The following is a 21,768-nucleotide window of genomic DNA, read 5'->3' on the forward strand; positions in this document are numbered from 1 at the left end:
GAAAAGCAAATACTTTGAAAATTATTATTCCTATTGTAATGCACTCAAAATATTTAAAAGAATTTCATCTGTAATGTGTTATATTTCATCTTTTTTTTTTTTTTTTAATTTTTTCTTCTGAATTGTTCTGGTGCCCAAGTTTTAATAAACATTGCAAATTATACTGCAATAAGGTAATTTTAAACAGACAATTATAGTCAAGTCTTTAAGTGAACATAGATTAACTGAATTTCATGTTACGATTCTCAATTCTATCCCTTTATAATAAAACTTAAATGTATTTCTTAATTTTATGTTTTACTTAAAAGATATGAAATAAAATATCATGTGATGCCTGCCCTGCAAATAGAGCACTTTGCTGCCATAATCGTTTTACAGCAGATCCAATGTTCCTGAAGAGCCAAAAAATTGTGGAGAAAAAAAAGGCAAGTTAATTTCCCCAGCCATGAAGAAAAAAAAATATTTTGTAGGACTTAATGCAAAAAAACTATCATAATGCACACACAAAATTCACAGCTATGCTATGCTGTAGCATAAAATCAAGTAATTATCTTAAAAACCACTTTACTACTGTATGGTAAAAATTTTTCATTAAAAGTAAAAATGCCATCAGCAACTGTAAATTGTTTTAAGTGCGATTTTGGTTACTTTGAAATTTTAAATTTAAATGGTCTTAACTGCAGCAAGTATTGTATTTGATTCAAAAATGAACTTACACTCATCTCTAGTTTTCTTCTGTATGGCTTGCGCTGTGTCAAGTATGAAGGAAAGTTTGGATAAATAGTTGGCACTGCAGATTTTGTTAAAGTTACTTTACCTCTTGGTATCTTGATGGTATCACCTTGAACTTCGTGAACATAATTTCTTAATATCATTTGTTCCTGAAATGTGTATACATAGTTGCTAATTACTTGACAGATTACCGCTGTAATAACAGCTGTGTTCAACATGTATGCCACATGCCACTTCATGTCCTGTAACAATTTGTGCTCTTAAAAAACTGTGCATAGTTGAATTTGAGCACATTATTGTTCGAGCTAAGTGGTTGTTAATGGATTTTCTCATTTTCAACCCAATCCACAATAATAAGCCCTCATTTGTTGTATTCAAATATAAGTATAAAAATAAAGATGTTGAGTAACATTACAGTCAACCCTAACAAAAATTAAATAGTTATCTCATTTTGTATTGTAAGTTTGGAACTATTAAATCACTTCATTCATTCACACACACACATATGTTTTTTTTTAAAATCAATTGTGCTTTTTGTTAATCAATATTTTTTGCATGAATTTATTTAAACCAATATAATATTTAAAATCAAAATGCAATTAAGGTAATAAAGGGATTTTGAATGAGCTTCAAATAGTCATTGACTTCAAATGAATTTAAATATTAAATAATGTACCTACAGCACGCATTGATATATTTTTCAGTTGGTTGGAGCGAACTCAGGGCAGTTGGAAAGTAAATTATTATCTTTATACACTTGTGGTTGGGCTTACACCCGTTGGTAAGGAGCTCCCCTCTAGCTCTACCAATTTCTGAAGTCCATCCCTCCTCTCCCATTCAGTACCCTTCCCTTAAGCCCATTCCACTCTCGCCCTGTCCTCACCAGAAACACCTGCTTTCCTGGTTCAGTTCGTCTCCACTCCCTCTGGATCTTGCACTGGTGATCCCTCCTCCCTCTGTACACCCCTCGGGTCAGCCTATCTCCCGGATTTCCCCAGCCCCTCTACCCAATTACTATTTTATATGACCTCACTCGTTAAATCTATTTTTCCTACTTTATATTAAACTGAGGATCTTGTGTACTAAGTCACGTGCGTTTAGATTTTCCTAGTTGTGAAAGGAAATTGTACAGGTCTATAAATATATCATCTTAGGACATCTGGCTTCCACAATGTGTTTTTTTACGTTCCTTAATGCACAGTGTGTGTTCTCTGTGTTGTGTCTACTGGAAGATTGAGCAACAATTTAGACTGAATTGTTATTAGTCGACCTCCGTAGCGTAGTCGGATGCACACCGGCTTACGGTGCGAGGGGTTCTGGGTTCGAGTCCCGGGTAAGGCATGGATGTTTATTTACAGTAAGAGATATGATTGCTACGAAATGATAAAGATTGGAATGATTTAGTTCTGGTTGTGGGCGAAAGCCGTTAACCATTCAAACAATTAAAAAAAAAAAATGAATTGTTATTAATGCCAACAAAGTTTCAAAGTGCTGTTAACTTTATCTAGTAACAGCAATTGCATTTAAATTTAAATTAACACACATGTAGTTCTGGTGAAAACTTTTTCAATTAGAATATTTTGATTTAATTGGTCATCTAAAAAAATGTGTTAAATATAGTCAACATATTGGAATCCTTGAGCAAAATGATAACCTGAATGAAAGTTGCAACAAAAGAAATATTACTTAGTGGTAAGTAGTATTATGGCAAACTAAAAGGCTATTTGAAAAAATTACCCTACTTAAATGATTTTCGATAAAATATAAATAATTTTATTTAAATTTTCCAAGAGCAAATTTTATATTTAAAGTACCTACCTATTACAATTATCAACAGCCCAAAACGTACTGAAAATATGAATGCCAATTTTTTTTTTTAAATGTTGGGGTTATTGGCATACAAAAGATGTAACCTGAAGTTTTTTTTTTTAATTATACAGAAGCGAAAACGAACCTTAACATAAACAAAAAGATCATAATGCATGTTGTAATACCATTTTTATATCTGGTTTGATACAAACGAACTCATCCTACTACAGAGCCTAACGTGACTATCAAGCTGGAAGTCGGGATGGAATTGGTTAGGATATACAATTTATTTTCACGAACCTCGAAATTTATTTCACATACATTATCAGTTTTCCTCAAATCTCTATCACTCCTTGGGATCCTTCTGTTCCATAATTCTCTTTTTTTTTCGTCTGCAGGAGCCTTAAATACGTTAATGCTTGCGTCGTACTTTCTCTACTACATCCAGTTTTGCAACCGGGCACAAAACAACACTTAGGCATATTGAAAAACTAAATTAAAAACTACTTAAAGATGAAAGTTAAGCTATCCTAATTTTAAATTCAAAACGAACTGAGAAGTTTTACACATATTGTTATTTCACTTTGAAAAATGCAAACGGCCCATTTAAATGCATTGAAACAGATGAAAATGACCCCCTCATAGAACACTACTGCTACCTGGCGGAGAAACCAAATAGTGTGCCAAACTTATAACATTGATCTTCCCAACCTGTAGTAGAATTAACCTTAGTAGAGGAGAGGCACCATAGAACTTGTCGATACATCAAAACGAAAGGTTACAGACAATAGGCGAACTACTTCAAACTTTTCACATCTATGACTAACGTGACGAGTATTTACATTTTTACCGTGTTTTGAAACGTACATTCCGGGTTTTTTGGTTACGTAGCGGTGTAATTTCAGGGAAAATGCAACACGAAAGTTAATGTACAATAAAACGGACCTACATAAAATGACGTTATTTGCGGGAAAACGTAAATAACTAGAACGTAAATACGAGGTTTTACTGTAATTAATTCACACAAGAACATGATGGTCCCAGACAAATTTACAAGTGAAAATAAGAGGAGTCAGGTCACCGAAAGTCTCACTGAGGGAGTTGTTTATATTTAAGTGTGAACAATATATTCTGCACAACAATTTTGAAAACAATTGTGGCATTTTATAAAGAATATTTTACAAATTATTGACATTTTAAAGTTAATTTATTTAGCTGGAAAAAAAGCAAATATATAGAAAAAAGGCTAAAATAGTATTTATGATGGAAATTTGCCAAAAATAGCATTTAAAGTATAAATTAGCACAAAAATGGTATCTATAGTACTAATTTTTCCGGGCCCTACCTATCAGTCTGTTTGTGCCTGATGACGGGAACAAACGTCGCAACTGGTTGTCTTGAGAAGCCTACTGTGTCATCTGTGCCATCCTCATCGTCTTGTCCAGAATATGTTTAGTTTCATTTCTGGATTCGCTTGTGCATCACCGATATGGTTTTGTATCATCATACGGTCTGTCTGTTTTGTCGCTGTGCTGTCCAAGGTAGTTTGTCTGTATTATCTGTTCTTGTTACAACTGCCTGGTCGTTGTTAGCCCACTGTGTTTGTCTGTGCCGTTATACAGTAGAACCCCGATTTTACATTACTGTATGTTATGTTTTCCCGTTATTTGCACCAGTTAATTTCAGGCCCGTTTTAACCTCATTTAATGTAATGCAATAAATTCCTGTTGTTACAACGCACCTATAATCTGCTTCCCGCAATTTACGCTGTTTGTTTATGCTATACCTACATAAATTAGTTATTCCTGTGTTTGTCATGGACATCTTACCTATGAAGATATCACTATCGTGTGAAATACCAAATCAAAAATGCTGGTGGGAACACTAGCGCTGTAGCTCGTGAATTTTTCAAAGTGCTTTCTCATTAAAAACGGTACTGACAGGCTGCCAACACTGACCTAATAAAGGCAGACTTCGAGAAAATGTTAGCACACGACGCTGGCGCTACAGTTTATAGGAATTCCTACCGTTCATCACTAACTTATACATTCAGGATTACGTACTGTATACATTTCTGGTATTAAATCTTTGTCAACGTATGTTAAGAATAACGTGGTCGGCAACAAATAATATTGCGAATAAGGGAAAATGTTGATTTTTTTTCCGTGAGTAATTGACTGTGTTTTTATCTGTACGTATTTTAACAAGATGGCAATGAGTAAAAAATGGAAAAAACTTTTGATTAATGAAAAAATCAACTTTTTAAAGTGTGTAGATGAGCACAAAGGTACTCGTGTTTCACTCGCTAAGAGGTTTGGCGTGCCGATTTCAACTCTGAACACAATTGTGAAAAATCACGAAATGATTTAAGAAAATGCATCTCAGAGTGGTGGTTTTTCTAAGAAGAGAAAATACATTCGTGTATCAAAATGAGGAACTTGAAATACTTTTGAAGGAATGGTTTGTGGGTGCAAGGGCGTCGAAAGTACCCGTTCATTATTTTTGAGAAACCTCGCTATATATATTTTTTCTTTAAAAAATATAACTTTTGCTTTAGTACACTTTCCTTTTGTTTTGTGATATTTTTGGTAATATTCTTAACCTGTAAATGTTGTGTTTTTATGAAATGATAATTTACTATGAAAGTATGTTCATAGACTGCATGCTTACCTATACACAATACAGAATGTAAATATGGGACTTAATGTATAATTATTTTTTTTAGATATGCTTCAGACACTCATAATGAATAATTATGTGTATATCAGAGTACAATATGTTTAGGTCATATAATATTACAGTTCTCTGCGCAAAAAAAAAAAATATAATTTTTCGTACATTTCCCTTATTTTACACTTTTCCACATTTTACATTTTCAGACACCCCCTTCAATAGTGTAAAAAAAAGGTTTTAGGTACTTTATTTGTGACTTATTCCTTCCATGGAATATATCTTTTCAAGGTATTTTAAATAAGTAAATAATCTTTAAATCATAAATAGTAAGAACAAAAATTTGAATTTTCGATGTAAAGTATTTGTAAAATAGTGGTACGTGAATTAATGCTCGCTACACATGTCAAACATGTATTGGGTCAAAAATAAAAATAGTGTACGGTACAATGAAATCGACTTTCGAACCAAGTCGGGCCAAAGCTACTCGCTAGACTCTGCTCGAGTTTTTGAGTCTTACTCAATCTCTAATTAGTGCAGATGATTGGAGTCAACTGTATTAACAAAATTTATGTGTAGATATTAATAAGCAGATCACTTACTAAATATTATGAATAAAACATAGCACTACTTGTAACTTAAAATTTAAATGAAATCCAGTTCCATCGTGTCACTACAAAGTCACGAAGGATTAGGTGGGTTAGTAACAAGAGTGTAACTGAAGTAACCATAACAGAACGATGACTCAAGGATCACCGCGGGAGCAGAGAGAGGGCAGGCAGTGGCGCACTCACATGAGAGGATGGTGATGGTCATTGAGGTGTACATGAGGAACAGCATGTTGAAGAATAGGAAGCCCAGGTTGCTGAGGACCTTGGCTCCGTCGTTGCCGATGTCGTAGTACAGCGCGCCAATCAGGCAGCCCACCAGGATGTGTGCAAACAGTCGCAGGTGCATCAGCGTCTGTGGAGAACACACACAACGCACCACTCTTGTTACACTCTTCAACAAACAAGCAAAAACATTACAAATTCCTATATTGAAAAGTGCACATATGAAGAGACTGACAAATGTACTATCAGGAAATAAAAAGTGAGCAATTATCTCTTTTGAAAACCATTACAAATAAATTCTTTCTTTTCATTACTTTCTTATGGCCATGTCATGAAATACTAAAGTGCCAATGAGTAACATAATTTAACCTACACTTTAGCAACAAGGACTGAAATTAAAATTCTGACACAAAAGTTATAATTAGGGATGGGACGAATCCACATTTTGGTCGAATCCGAATCCTTGTTCAAATCCTCAGTGTTTGTCATCGAATCTCGAATCCCAGTCCCACACTAAACTTCACCACATGTTATTAAAAAAAATCATACATTTATTTTAAAAAATTACATAGGCCTATGTATTAAAAAAAATCACATGTGTATTTATAAAATTATAAAATAAGTGCATAGTGTATACACCTGATATAAAATAGACACAAATAACCTCAAAAACCACACACGTAAGTTTGCATCTGTCTAATTCTCTGTTAAATTAATCCTTCCTATGTTTTCAATAAAATACGTTTGTATAACAGACACCATTTAAAAAAAGTTACATATATTAATGAAAGTTGGAAATGATAGAGTAGTTATGCTAATTGACAAAATGCAGCGTAGTTTATCTTATGTTTGTGCCATTTCCGTTACCTTAATAATATAGTTTAGGTATACCTACAATTTTCTAGAGCTGGACGAACCTCAGTTCTCTGGTTTCGAACCGAGCCGAACCGAACCTCATTCAGAAATAATTGTTTTCAATTAAAATGAACCGATGACCAGCATTTTGGTCTTTAACTGAGTGGTGAGAAAGAAAGATTCTCCAGCCATATGTAAAATTAAAACATTATATAGCTTAGCTTATATATATACCAACTTTTAATTCGTGAAGAAGTTACATCTAAATTTCAAAAAGACTATATTCCTTTTTAAGTGTACACTAACCTTCATTTAAAAAAAATATTATAAAGATGACGAACATTCAGTATAAGGCCACATAACTTATTTTTGTGGTAGACATAACCTAACATTTTTAATAAGTAAAACTTTTTAATACGACATAAAAAAAAAGACGAATGTGAATTAAGTTACCTATCTACATATTTTTGTGGTAGACATAACCTAACATTTTTAATAAGTAAAACTTTTTAATAGGACATCAAAAAAAGGCGAATGTGAATTAAGTTACCTATCTACATTACAAAACCCGCTGTCTGCAGTTGCTGTTTTCTTGGAAGAATGCTGCTCGTTAGAAGAAACTTTAGACGGTTTTTTTGGGGTGGTTCTGGGTCATCCGGGTCGTTATTATCTTTTCTCCATTTGGAAAACTTAAACGACGTAATCCTGCTCATTGAAAATCACATCAAGAACAATAATATTGTAAACGTAACGTAAGAAGTGTGGTTATAAAAATTTGCGTCGGAAAAAAGAAAACACGAGAAATAATGATGGCTGCCGCGACTACGCTAGTCAACTTAGTACCGTACTGTAAAATTTACTGGACCAGTACTTTTAATACACAAGATTAAATTAATATTTTCAGTACCTGACTGTTATAACCAAAAAGGCCAAAAAAACCAAATACATCCCAGTAATTTAAAATACGTAAATTACGTAATCATTTACAACCGCATTTGTCTTGTGTTAACTTGATCACGTTAGTTTTGCCGAAATACGAGAGTTCTCGTACATGCGCTTTAGTTTAACGTATGGGGTACGCAATGTTTGGTGATTTTACAACACTTTTCGTATACGCACTATAGTTAAAGGTATAATATACAATACCTTTGGCATTTGTACGATAGTTTATATTACGTAGTACGACAAATGCATACAAAATTCTCTAAAGTAATCAAAAAACAAAGCGCGCCCATATGAAAAAATGCTATGCGAGTTATGCGACGATTAATAATTTTATTTTTATTTTGTCTGCGCTTGAAACTGTTGAGGCGACGATTATGCGATAAAAGTCGGAATATTACAAGTAATAGAATTTTGTTGAGCTGTTTTATGAATGGTCTCAAATGGGGGTTAGAAAATTAGAAAAACGTATTTTTTTTTAAACGATCGTTCGGTTTTTCGAATATATTTTAAGAGGTTTCGAACCGAACCGAACGTAAGGGTTCGGTTCGGTTCGAAATTTTCAAACTTCGCCCAGCACTACAATTATCAATTACTACCTAAAACTCTTAAAAACCCACCTCGAATCCCACCTCGGATCCTACGAATCCTCGAATCCATAGGATTCGGTATATATTACGAATCCAAGATTCGAAAATCCCATCCCTAGTTATAATAATAATGATAATAATAATGATTTAGTTTTTTACTCAACAATGTAAGCCCCAGGAAGCTAACAAGGCATCCAGGATGAGTGGTGCGCAGTGCCTCCCCTAGTGTGTCGTGATAAAGAAGCAGCCATGTACGCACCCAGTCGCGCATGCTGAACAGCAATGTCCTCTTGAGCACGATCCAGAACTGCATGAGCTCAGAAGTGGCATAGCGTCGCTGGCTCGTCTCCACGACCGGATCCAGCAGAGACGCACTAGCGTCCGCTGGCTTATCGCTCGTCAGGTCCACGGGGATCATCACTTGTGCCAGAGGCACGCCGTCTGCGCACCACACAACAGGGGTTCAACCATCATCCACAAATGGTGCTAACAAATATATATCTCCTGAATATGACCGACCAGGTAGTGCATGCATTAATTTTTTTATTCCTTCTTTTTAAAAGTCGATAAAATGAAATACACTCCTGAAACGATTTGCTCAATTCAGGTAAGCAAGAAGTTGGGTTTGACACTCTCCTGTCCGGCCTCCAGGTAGCATGAGCAACAGGTCTTGGTCATGTATGATACCCCAGGACCATGCAGGCAGAGTTCTAGTGCACAGACACATTACTCTGACTAAATTTACATCACAGAAGTTGGCGGTAGCTGTGTAGCAGTAATTGGAAACTTAGTAGGTGGGAAACTAGGCCCACTGTCACGTTCAGGGTACTCTTGTCGCCACTGCTCAACATACACCTCACCTCACCTCACCTCCTCTCCTCTCCTCTGGCGGACCAGAGATACAGGTCCGCCATTTTAGCAGAACCCACTCATCAGGAACCAATAACAGAAGAATAGGGCGACTCACTCTTTCCCTCCTTCACCACGTCGTTGGCCGCGGTGTAAGCGTTGACGAGGCTCATGTTGCCCAGGTTGGCTGCACTGTCCGAGAACTTCTCCTTGATGTTGGACTCTGCCAGGTTGATGTTCTTGGCAGGCCGGCTGTTGATGCTCGTCAATGAGCCGTTGACGTCCTTGGTGGCGTTGTTGAGCACCACCGCCTCGGGAAGCTCTGGGAACGGCTTCCCCAGGCGGATGTCGTACTTGCCGTTCTGAATGGCCTCCACCAGCTTGGATATGTTGTCTCCGTACTCCCCACACGACACCTCGATCACTGCACAACACGTGCACTCGTCAAGTGTCGTTAACATTCATGTTGTTACACTTCTTTCAAGTCAACTTCTATGGATTCTCTACAAAAATGGATTATTACAAATTACATTTTCTTCTAAATTTATATAAATATTATTTGCTAAATGTAAAAACTAAAAGGTCATGAAAATGTCATAATGAAAATCTTTTTATTTTATTAACTGTAACATTATAATACAGTATAAATTTGAAGTCACGATACCTACTCTCCAATATATATTAAAAAAGCAACTTATGAGACTATGTAGTTATGAAGATTGTTATTTTCTCCAAATCAAACACGTGGGCCCAAAGCGATAGTTAACCCTGGTGGAAATCAGGCTGTGGTTGCACACAGAATTGTCAAAGTATATTTAGGTTCATAACAGATACCACTAATATGTGTCTTATATTGGTGAGTCTCACATTTCCGACTGGGGCTCCATTAAACATTCACTTTGTGTTTGTTTGTGTATCAATAGCAACAAATCATAGAGTAATATGAAAAGTTAATTTAAAACTTTGAATTTTGTTCCAATTTTATTTTTCTGCTCACTATTACCATATTTATCGGTTAAAACATTAGTTTGCATAGCTCAAGTTATTTTCAATGAAAATATACAGGCAAGAAACCAACAAGCTTCATGGTGTGTTACTGTTTTTTGAAAGGATGATCAGAATCAGTTATCAGCATGACCGACAACAAGCGATCGGTATCAGTATTATCTGCAAATTCCCTCATCAGCCCAACTCTACTTCAAAACAAACATACTTTAATGTCTCCATTAAACATTTTTCAAGTACAGCATGAATCAACAGTATTATTGTTAGACATGAACATAGCAAAACAAAACATGATAGGTCTTGTACTTGCAGGGGCGTAACCAGGAAGACTTCTCGGGAGCGGCTGTCATGCAAAGAAAGGATGCAGTTGTAAAACATGACATTAAATCAGTCAAGTTTGGCCTTGGAATATTTACAGTCATGGTCTCAAATACTGAATCATTAATGTTTTATTCAACACTTTATGACAAAAATGTCCAACACATAAATTTAATTATTTAATTACCTAAACATGAATATACCCTCCTAAAATATTTGGGCTAAGGAGAAGCTGCAGCTACCGCTGTGCTTGTGTACTTGTATTTTCATTTCTATGATTATCTATTCAAAATGTTGGATGGCTTTATTTTTAGTTACAAAGGTATCTAGTTCAACCATTTTTTTTTTAAATGTTATGCGATGGTTAAAAATGCCTAATTATTGTCATGTTTGGAGCGAGAGAAATCGTTAACAAGAAAACTACAGAATGAAAAAAAAAAAAAAAGCCAGGATTAACCTTTACCCAAATTCTGATTTTTGTTTCAGTAATTTAAATTTTTAGAAAAGTTTTGTAACACATCCATTTAATGATGTTTAAAAATGTTTTATTAAGTTATTTGAATAGTAAAAAGATTACAAAATTTTGGGATGTAAGGCAAATAATGTTTGTAAGGTAAAGTCACTTATGTTAATTTTTAATAAGTATTTAATTAGAATTAAAATTATATGTTATTAAAGCAGCTGACCCACCCTAAGTAAACTTTCACTTTTTATTTTTATTATTACTACTACTAGGGATGGGGCGACCGAATCCAATATCCGCCGAATCCGCCAAATCCTAGGGATTCGAAGCTTCGGCAGGTCTGATATAGGATTCATCAAAGGATTCAGTGTTTTTTTTATTTATTATGCACAACTGCTTGTATGGGTTATTTTATAGGTCTGCGAGTACTCGAAAATCGAGCTCGAGCCGAGTACTAAGCTTGAGCACAGCTCAAAAAAATTGTTAGGCTCGAAAATTTCGAGCTTCAACAGCAGCATGTTATTTGGCCGGAAAGCATTGTGACGGTGTTTTACTATTTACGGAAAAAAATACAGTAAAACTTGCTTACGAGGTCCTGCATGGTAGGTTTTTCCGTATAAAGCGTTTAAATTATCCGGGGTGTCATTATTTACGCCATTGAATGTGTGATATAAAGTCCCGTTTAAAATTTTTCTGAAAGTTCCTGTCATAAATAGTAATGGCGCACGTAAATAACTAAATATGAAGAAAAAACAAATAAACGACAACTTACAAAAAAATATGAATGATGTACCATAACTACAGTACAAACCCAATAGATATCTTAAGATAATTACCATAAAAAGAACTAAAGATTCTTTGTAGGTACCATAATTACTACAAAAGCATGATAGCTACCACATTTGCACTATAGTTACCGTAACAACCGAGATGTATATTTACCGTGATGGTGTAACATGTGTACCTGCGTACACTTGCAAAGTATTGTACCCCTGACTTTTCACGGCATACCACCGGCAACACAGTGAGCTGGGCAGGCTTCCCCCGAATAGACGAGACTATTCTTCTTCCAGCTCGTCAGGGAAGCCTGCGAGTATAAAAGGGCATGCGCCCAGACCATCGATAAGCAGAACAACTGGGACATCCAGCCAGCAGGCTGCCTCGCTGCTCCGACACCGCTCGCCGGCCTACACCGTCAATCGCCGCGGAGTTGCTGCCGCCCGAGGACCGACAAGACATCGACTGGGTGAGACCTCTCCGAGTTGTAACCCAGGATATCGACAGTTCAAGTGGAAGCGTCGCTGGAGTAAGCATAAAATCTTTCAGAACGAAAATTAACTAAAAACGACGGTTCAGCCACAAGGGCAAAGAGGGCGGGCATTAGAAAACTCCGTGAGGGCCGAGCGAGCGGAAGTATTGACACAATCACGACACTATCAGGACACTATCGCGACCAGATCGCTACACAGTTTGGACTCTAACTCTACCGCCGGTAACGAAGAATTGTAGCCCCAAGAGACAGTGAACAAGATAACGAACTTACGCGTTATTACGGGAATGCGGAGAGAGCTTCACATGATACCGGGGGAAGAGTAACGAAAACCTACCCATAAACATTGACAGCGTTACACGACTAGTTGCGTGTATATATTTGTAACCTCTGGTATTAACTATATGTATTTACATTACGCGTAACATTGAGTAATATTGAGATTAGGTATGTTCCTTGTAACTTTGTAAATGGTATAGCCTTAGTAGTTGAAATTGACTGCGTTTTGATCGTTAGCTGTGACGAGCGCACGGCTCACCACAATTAAGGGTATTGTTTTGTTTTGTTTTAATTGTTCAGGAATCGAGCACGTAGCATTAATTTGTGCGTTTTGTGTTCTAGTGGAAACTTACCACAGCAGTTCGTCTCCACGAGAACCCGACTTGTTTAAGTGTTATGTCAGTTTGAGAATCAATGCAAATCCTTTTGGTGTTATTAAGTTTGTCAATAAATTGTTATTTGATCGAATTTAACTTAGCAACTAATTTCATAACCACCCGCAAACGTCCCTTTTTCCTCCTTGTTAGGGTTTTCCTTTGTCCTTAGTAAATGCCCGCGACAATGGTAATATTTATGACATATTAAAATTAAAAAACATTATTGAAAAAAAAAAGGATATGTACGGTTGGCACATGTTGCTAAGAAATCTGAAAGAATGCAGTACTACTACGAAAAGTGAAAAGGGTACATGTGGATTTTTAGGTTATGGCAGTCTCTTTCGTTTTTCAGTAATATTGGCCAAAAATTAACAAGCGTATCGGAAGTCGGCAGAAATGCAGATTCAACTAAATATTGGCAAAATCGGCTTCTTCAGTACAGCTCTACATTTGATGACATGAGTAAACATGACTTGATGTAAGTTTTTGGACATACGCCATTGCTATGCAATGGCGTATGTCCAAAAACTTACATCAAGTCATGCACTCCCATTGCACAAATCTTTTAAAGATAACATGAGTAAACATATTTCAGACTTCAGGATATTGAAAAAGACTTTAATTTCCATGTAGGTTTATTGTGTGTATGTTTTTTTTGCAAGTGTAAATTGAATTAAGTAAAATGCTTTTATTTTTATTACTTTCAATTGATTATACCTTAAGGGCCCCACCTACCCGGGCACACACATGGTGCACAGAGCTTCAGAAAAAACAACGCGATTACAAAACTAATCAAGACATCGTAGTTGGGTCTGCTTACGAAAAGCATTTAAGAGTTCGCTGAGGGCCGAAAAGTACTTTTGATTTCGGATTAAGTTTTTAAACCATATTTTTAGAAGAGTTAAAATGGCTAAAACGCATCTTTTCAGAGTAATTTTTAGGCGTAAAACAACTGATACAGAGTCTTGAAAGTACTTAAGGGACTTGCGTTACACCTTTATCTTCATTTTTCGGCAATATAATGTTACGGTCACCGCTTGAATTTCACAGTTATCCTGTGACGACGAGAAGACTGCGCGCCAGTTCAGAGACTTGCGCTTAGAGGCTATACCGAGCTGGAAATACCATCAAGCGTCGCGCTTATCATCCCGCGTCACTAACACACATACACCCCTGACGAGGCGGGCCCCTTAAATTACAGTTACAGATATTTATGACAATAATTTTGAAGTTAAGTAATTTTACTAAAGCATTCCAGCCACACAGGTTGCCAGCTGGAAACACCATCTCCAATCGTAGAGCTAATTTAACTCCTGAACATGCAGAACAAATTATTTTTCTGCATGATAGATTAAAGAACAGAATTTAAATACTCTATGACAATCCATCACAGAATTTTTGTGCTGAAAAGTGGAAATGTTGAAACAATGTGAATGTACTTTTCAAACAACATGATTTTTGGTGCTAAGTTTGTTGAAGCTCAGTAAGGACTCCAGAAAAATTGACAAGGATGAAATTATTCCAAAGATATGTTACATTTACACAAACATATAGCTACTTGTAAACTGTGGTTCTGTTATTTGGATGATATCAGTTACTAATGAACCAATGGAAACCGGTAAGATTCAATGGCAAAAATGTTTTTTTTTCCTAGCAGTGAAAAATGTAAATGCACTCTGTAAATAGTTACCCAAAATTTAAAAACCCACTTCATTTTAATACTTTATTCAAACATTATACTAAGTTTAAGATGAAAAAAATTTTTCCAAAAGTGTAACTGTACCACAAAAGCTCGAGCTCGAGCTCGAAGTAAAATTCTTAGGCTCGCAGACCTCTAGTTATTTATAGAAAAAATCCTAACCGCTAATCTGTACTAAACTGAAATTTCTCAAGAAAAATTTTTTGTCTTTATATACACAAGAAACAGTAAAAACACAACATATTTGAGGTTAGGAAGGCATCAGATGTTATAAACAAGAATGTACCCAGCCTAAGCTGTGTTGATATGTTTTGCCTACATACAACAGTTTACGAATTTATCTGCCACTTTTCAAAATACGAGCAGTGATGCAAAATTATTATTGATTTTTACCGTTTGCACCGTAACCTAATCAAGCACCAAACTTCCACTCACGACTCGCGACCGCGGCGCATCGTCAGCTGCATTATCTTTGAACTCATCAAACACTGTTCAGTTTTCTTTAAGCATATGAGAATTTGTTTTTGTAATGTTTTAATCAAGAATATAAATGAATAAAATAGTTCACAAAAAAACGTAAAAGCTTTTAACAAAACAATATTCACAACACGCAATTCACACACAAACTATTGGCGACACTGGGCACGGAACAATGGCGTCTCGTCCTGTTTGTTTATTAAATTGTTATCGGTATTGATTTTATCTGTGCAAGTTTTTCTACTGAACTGAATATTTCCATGTAACATGTGGTTTATCTTTCGTTGTGAATGATGATTTAAAGTCATTTACGTAACGTAAATCACAATCAGAGATGTCGGACGAATTGGAACATTTTGTTCTGGACAAATCCGACACCACCAAAGCTGCATGTCTGTTTTGTGGTGCAAAAATATCCCGCGGAAAGTCATGTACAACAAGTGCGTTACGTAAACATCTTAACTCCACTCGGCCCAAATCGCTGTTGATAAACGGGAGAATAGTGAATCTTCCGGTTCAGGAGAAATTGCAGGGCCTAGTAGAATCGTATCTGAACCTCAAAACAATGAACCATCTCTCACACAGCCCACACTAGCACAATTCATGACAAAAAAAAATGTAAGTTTTCAACCAAAGATGGCAAAGGAAAACACATAGGTAGGCTTATTGCAGAAATGGTATGTGTAGACAATCAGCCACTGTCTGTTGTAGAAAACAAAGGCTTCAGAAAGCTTATTGCATTTCTGGAACCGGGTTATTCAATGGTTTTGAGAAAATTTCTGGCAAATACATTTATACCAGAAATGTACCAAACTACATGTGAGAAAGTCAAGGGACTTTTAGTGCAAGCAGAATACACCTCACTCACATTAGATATTTGGACATCATCTGTTAAAAGATTCAGGTTTGGGTTCGAGATTCTGCAATTCCAGTCGAGGATTTGTGTTAGGATTCGGATTCGAGGAAATCAGGATTCACCCCATCCCTAACTACTACCCATATTTCCCAGAAGTCAATCTTGTCACAAAAAAAACTGCAACTATTCAGAACTTGACTTTTGAACACTCTCCTAGAAAATAATAAAGTCTGAATGGTATGAATATTGAACTCACTCAACTTGAATAAAAAATGTTCACACTCGCTTCTGACATGGAATTTTGAGCGTACAAACAATAATATAGCTTGGATATGTGCATTCCACTTGTCATGTTTGATAAGAAACGTCATAAGTAGAGACACGGAAATTTCGCGAATCGCGATATCGCGAAATAACACCGCAATTTACCTTAATTCGCGACAAAACACCGAAATCGCACAGCATCGAGAAATAAAACTGATAATAATGAATTAGACCACCCATGCAAGACATCGCGAAAAACAAGTAAACACGACGTTGACGGCACATCGCCATTTTTCTAAGTTTCAACATGGCCGCTTTGTAGTAATGAAAGTAAATAATGATTTACAGTATTCCCGTCACGTAATCATTACAATTTGAAACGAAAGCAGTAATTGCAATCATAAACTAATTAAAAAGAGAAAAATGTACCTGAGCATCAACACAAAGTTAATAAAAAATACCGGCGATGTTTTCAACACAATATAGCTGCCATGATTTTCAACCCGCTGTATTTACACATTAATCTTGTAGAGAAATATAAAATTTTAATTCTTCCTTTCATGTTGAACAGTTAACAACCTCATGCTTTCAACTACGTTTGACTGGCTTGGCAACCTACTCGTTAGAGCTGTAGGTGTAGCAAACCGTATGTATTCGGTACTGACTGAGTAACGGGTGCGCCATCTAGTATCGAGTAACGAAACGTTACACACGGCTGGATTTCGTTACTCGCATTTTTCGTATGTTTTACGCATGCGCGCGCATATTCGATGAATTTACGTTACAAAGAACGATGTTTGTTTATTAAGTATAATATGGAAATTTGTCGTCCAAGTTTTTTACTGTTTATAAGAAAGTATTTTTTACAAATTAGAAATATGTATGTTTTTGTTATTTATTATCGCGTATTTTCACGTTTTTTGTTGTTTTTATCTTAAAAGAGATAATATAATAAAACTGCTCTAATAAGATTTAATTGTTTCTTGGTTAACAAAAACTGTTAATTATCAAATATTGTTAATTGTTTATATTCTATTTATTATTATTTACGTGACGTCATACTGTACGCGTACGCAATACGACTCGATTCGTTGCTGCAACATAACATTGCATGTTATGCGGTATCAGAAGTAACGAGTAACGTAGCGACACGATAGTAACGAGTACTAATTGTTATAGTAACGAATACATACGGGTACACTTTTTTTCGTTACTTTTACACCTCTACTACTCGTAAACATGAACACATGGCACTACGCCGATTGATAAGCAAAATCAGTGACCTTTAACTGCCGTAACTACACTTCTCAGCAAATGCAATACGACCGCAGAGCAAGTGAATACGGCGTCAACGGGACAAAGAACAGCAGCAAGAAATATTAAAAGAATACTAAGTTGAGACATGCCGTGCCGAGGCAGCGCGCTAGGCGACACCGGGCCGTGCCGAGGCAGCGCGCTAGGCGGCACCGGGCCGTGCCGAGCTGTTTCAAGCCTACAATTTTTATTTGCCAATAGTGTTGACTTTAGAGTGCAGTATACGAGTATACGCCGTGCCACTATTATTTAGCCAAGCAAAACTTGTAGGTCATAAAACCATTCTCAAAAGTTAAAGTAAACATGAAAAACCAAAACAGCGAAATAAAACCGAAATTTGATTTTTTCAAAACGAAATTTAAGGAAAAATAAAACCATTTTTACGGGACTCTAGTCATAAGCTGGGTTCTGGTGATAGCGTTTTCACTGTAGGCCAAATTAAAAAGTTAATATGTTGTTAATACAGTAGAGCACCCCTCAACCGGAATCATCGGGGGGAGGTCTATTCCGGTTATGGGAAAATTCCGGTTAAGGGGAGTTGCGGTAGGGCCGGCCTCCCGGCATTCAAGCAAGCTGGCAGGCACGTGTTTCTTATCACTGTGGATGGGTGCGTGCGTGAGGAAAGAGGAAGAAACAGAGGGATCAGGGGAGGTATTAGGACTACAGCTGCGGTGTTGACGTGCAAGCGATTCACACTTCCGGGAGAGTGTATAGTCACTGCCACGCACAGTTTACATTTCACATACACAAGAATAACACTTAATGCATCTCGTCGACGCAATGCGCGGGAAAGTCTGGCTATAATTACCGTATTTACTCGCGTAAAGGCCCCGCCCGCGTATAAGCCTTGTTTTGTAAACATTTTTGAGAAAAAATTTGAAAACGTGTTTTTTGGGTTTATCTGAGGGCAGGGCAGCTTGGCATGCATCAAACAAGCCATGTATTGTGAGCGGCGGGAGGTGATTTTGTAAGCGGCAGTGATACAGAGACTGGTATTATAGTTTGTCCGTTCTCAGTAGGACCGTCGTGAGGCATGCCAGACGTAAGCAGTTAGTCCTATTTCAAACGACATAAAGATAAAGAAAGCTGAACTCGCGTGCTGCCGTGTTGATGTGGAGTGTTGTCGGAGAAGAAGAGGGGAAGTGAAGGAGGAAGGGAAGTGGGTCAAGGATTCTAACACTCCCCTCCTGCCAAACCGCTGCCTCCCCCGCCTTCCTCATTCGAACAAAGACGCACGACTTGAAAAGAAAAATCTATTTTTTCCTCCAAATTCGCGTATAGGCCCCCTCCCCTTTTTTGGAGTCGAAAATTTGGGGGAAAAAGGGGGGCCTTTACGCGAGTAAATACGGTAGCTCTCTGACAGACGTAATTAGCTCTCTGACAGACGTGCGCGCGCCTAGAAGGCATGTACAGTCAGGCACAAGCAGAAACGCCTCGTTCCAGTGCGGAAATGTTTTGTAATTTTTAATTTTTTTAATTTTTTTTTTTTTGAAAATTAGTTCCGGATATCGGGAGTTCCGTATGTGGGAATTACGGTTGAGGGGTGCTCTACTGTAGTACCTTGCAGGCCAAGTCTAAATTTACTATTCACAGTACATTATCATGTGTGTCATATCTTGTGTGTTTATTTGAGGCCCTCAATTTTACATCATTGAGACTTGAGGGTATCACAATTATTATATAAATTGTAATTATGATTATATGTTTTTGTTTTACAGATATTATACACAAGTTCCATAAAGTTTACACTCATGGGCTGTGTTTAGTTTTCACAGCTAATGTCAAGATGCTATAGATAATACATCAAAATAATACTTATTTAGCTGAAGTTGGGTGCATTACCCAATTGAGAGACACAAATAAAACCAGTACCTCCTTGACTTACAAGAGAATTAGATTCTTTACTCTGTTTCCTCTGATAGATTTTCTGCAGCACAAGGGTTTCATTTATGAAACGTAACTCTATACAGAAGTGAAAATTTCAGGGCAGCTGTTAGTCATTGTTACTGTGCACAACGTAGCCAATCTCTGAATGTAACCTCAGCGGCTGAGATCACTAAGAATTACCAATAAGTTCTAGAATCAAACTCCAAGTTATAAGAAGGTTTAATGAGTGAGTTTAGCTGTCTACATTCAACAAGGTGTAAACATGTCCGAGACAGAAGTGCTGCAACACGAAGCATGGGGGAGAGAGTCTCACCGAAGGAGGCAGGGTTGTGGTAGCTGGGGCAGACGAGCCCTAGCCGTGCCAGGAACGGCACCAGCTGCTGAGTGGAGCCCTGGTACACACACTGGCCCTCCGCCAGCGTGTACAGGTGGTCGAACATCTCGAACAGCCGTGCGCTGGGCTGGTGGATGGTGCAGATGATGGTGCGTCCACCTCGGGCAAGCGACTTCAGCAGCGAGATGCACTGGAAGCAGGACGAGCTGTCCAGGCCACTGCAACACACCATGCAAACACTTGCTGCTTGTGCCGATAACTATGTCACACAGTGGCTTTTAGCACATATCATGACTGGATCATTACGCTCATCTAACACGGAGACGGCTCGGGCTTCAGGTTGCCGATTTTGCCTTCCTTTGGTGAGAGTACAGTACTTCCCAATAGCATTCTACCCTGTAAAGGAGAAAACCCAACTTTGAATTTTTCTCGAGAAATAGCTGAACAAAAAAAGAGGCCCAACTTTTATTCCCCGTAACATTTATCTCAGAACTACTAAGGCAGTGGGGGTCCGTGGTTAGACCGTCTGACTATCATGCTAGCGACTCAGATTCAATACTAGTATGGATACTTTATTTTTCGTTTTTATAAATTTTTCATCAATTACGTGAAAAGTCATGTTTATTTATTGAAAATCATTTTTTTTTTTAGTTTTTTTTTACTTCAAACGTTTAACTGCTAAGGTGAAGGTAATATGAAATAAGCAAAAAGCTGTTATTAAATGAATAACATTTTTTATCTTTCAAACACATAACAAAGTGTGACAATATTTACACATTGCTGTCGCTATAATTTTCTAGAGATTTGGTGCACACTTGTGGGTGATACTCATCATAATCATTTTGGAATGTAATTTGTGGTTCAATCAGTTTTGCAGCATACCAAGTAAATTTCAACATGTTAGTAGTAACCTTTGGAGCACTAAACTGGTGAAGAACTAATGAATGAATGTATTTTGATGGCATCATCATGCATTGCTATTTCCCACTGTTCTTGTAACAGAGTAAGGGCACTTTTTTTAATAATGTACAAGAAAAAACAATATGCGTTAAATTTCATACTGATCGTCCGTACTTTGGTCAATTAATTTTTTATTTATTGTATTATTAATATACAAACATGAATTTTCATGTATTCAATTAAAAATCTATTAAAATTACAAATAAAGAATCTGTACTGGTATCGAACCCAAGTCACCAACATTGTAGCCAGGCATTCTAACCGCTGGCCCCTCCTGCCTTAGCAATTCTGAGTGCAACGTTATGGGAATGTAAGTTGTGCCTCTTTTTTGAGTGGCTATTTCTGGAGGATTATTAAGATTTGGGTTTTCTCCTTTACAGGGTTGATTGCTATTGGGAAGTATTTTATTCTCAAAAAGAGACTTCAAAATCAGTGACTCGAAGTTCACACCCTCTCATTGTAAATTTAACATTGTGACTATATCAATAAATTTTAAAATGCTACATTGAAAGAAATGTTTTCATTATTTTAGAAACTGTATAGTAATAAAATAAATTAATAAACCAGTTAAACTTCATGTAGACATCAGTTATTAGAGCTGGTGATGCCTGAAGCAATCTCCCTACAATGATGTTTACAACATGTTTACAAGCCATCACTACAAACTGTTCTTGATTGACAGATGAGTATCAGAATTACAAATTTGTCTGGATACAGCTTCTGTGTCCTCTTGAAAGCTACATGGCACACAGCTTCAAAATTTTTTGCCATTGTGTAACATCTTGAGATGAATGCACTGATTTTCATTAAAATGTTACCATTTTATCTTTAAATGTTGTAACAGCAACTTACCCTCCTAACATCTATAAGATTTATGTAAAGATTTATAATGCTCTTAATGATCATTCAATACTTTGTTAGGGTTTTTGGTGCATTATAAATAAAATCTGAAAAACTGTGTTGGGGGTATTCGTGTGATGTGTTT

At 36.7% G+C, this 21,768-nt stretch overlaps 1 protein-coding gene across 6 annotated transcripts in view; it reads right to left on the reverse strand.

The window, feature by feature from the left end:
• LOC134531127 (ATP-binding cassette subfamily G member 4) overlaps positions 1-21,768 on the reverse strand; it is a 264,193-nt gene that overhangs the window by 37,981 nt on the left and 204,444 nt on the right. For all 6 annotated transcript variants that reach the window (XM_063366701.1, XM_063366706.1, XM_063366705.1 and 3 more), the window contains 4 exons: positions 19,803-20,041; positions 9,399-9,704; positions 8,691-8,872; positions 6,006-6,174 (listed from right to left, as the gene is read on the reverse strand). In XM_063366701.1, the coding sequence (XP_063222771.1) occupies positions 6,006-6,174; positions 8,691-8,872; positions 9,399-9,704; positions 19,803-20,041 (896 nt within the window). The remainder of the gene's footprint in view (positions 1-6,005; positions 6,175-8,690; positions 8,873-9,398; positions 9,705-19,802; positions 20,042-21,768) is intronic.

The sequence above is a fragment of the Bacillus rossius genome, chromosome 3 (assembly GCF_032445375.1).
Source record: "Bacillus rossius redtenbacheri isolate Brsri chromosome 3, Brsri_v3, whole genome shotgun sequence".
Lineage (NCBI taxonomy): Eukaryota > Metazoa > Arthropoda > Insecta > Phasmatodea > Bacillidae > Bacillus > Bacillus rossius.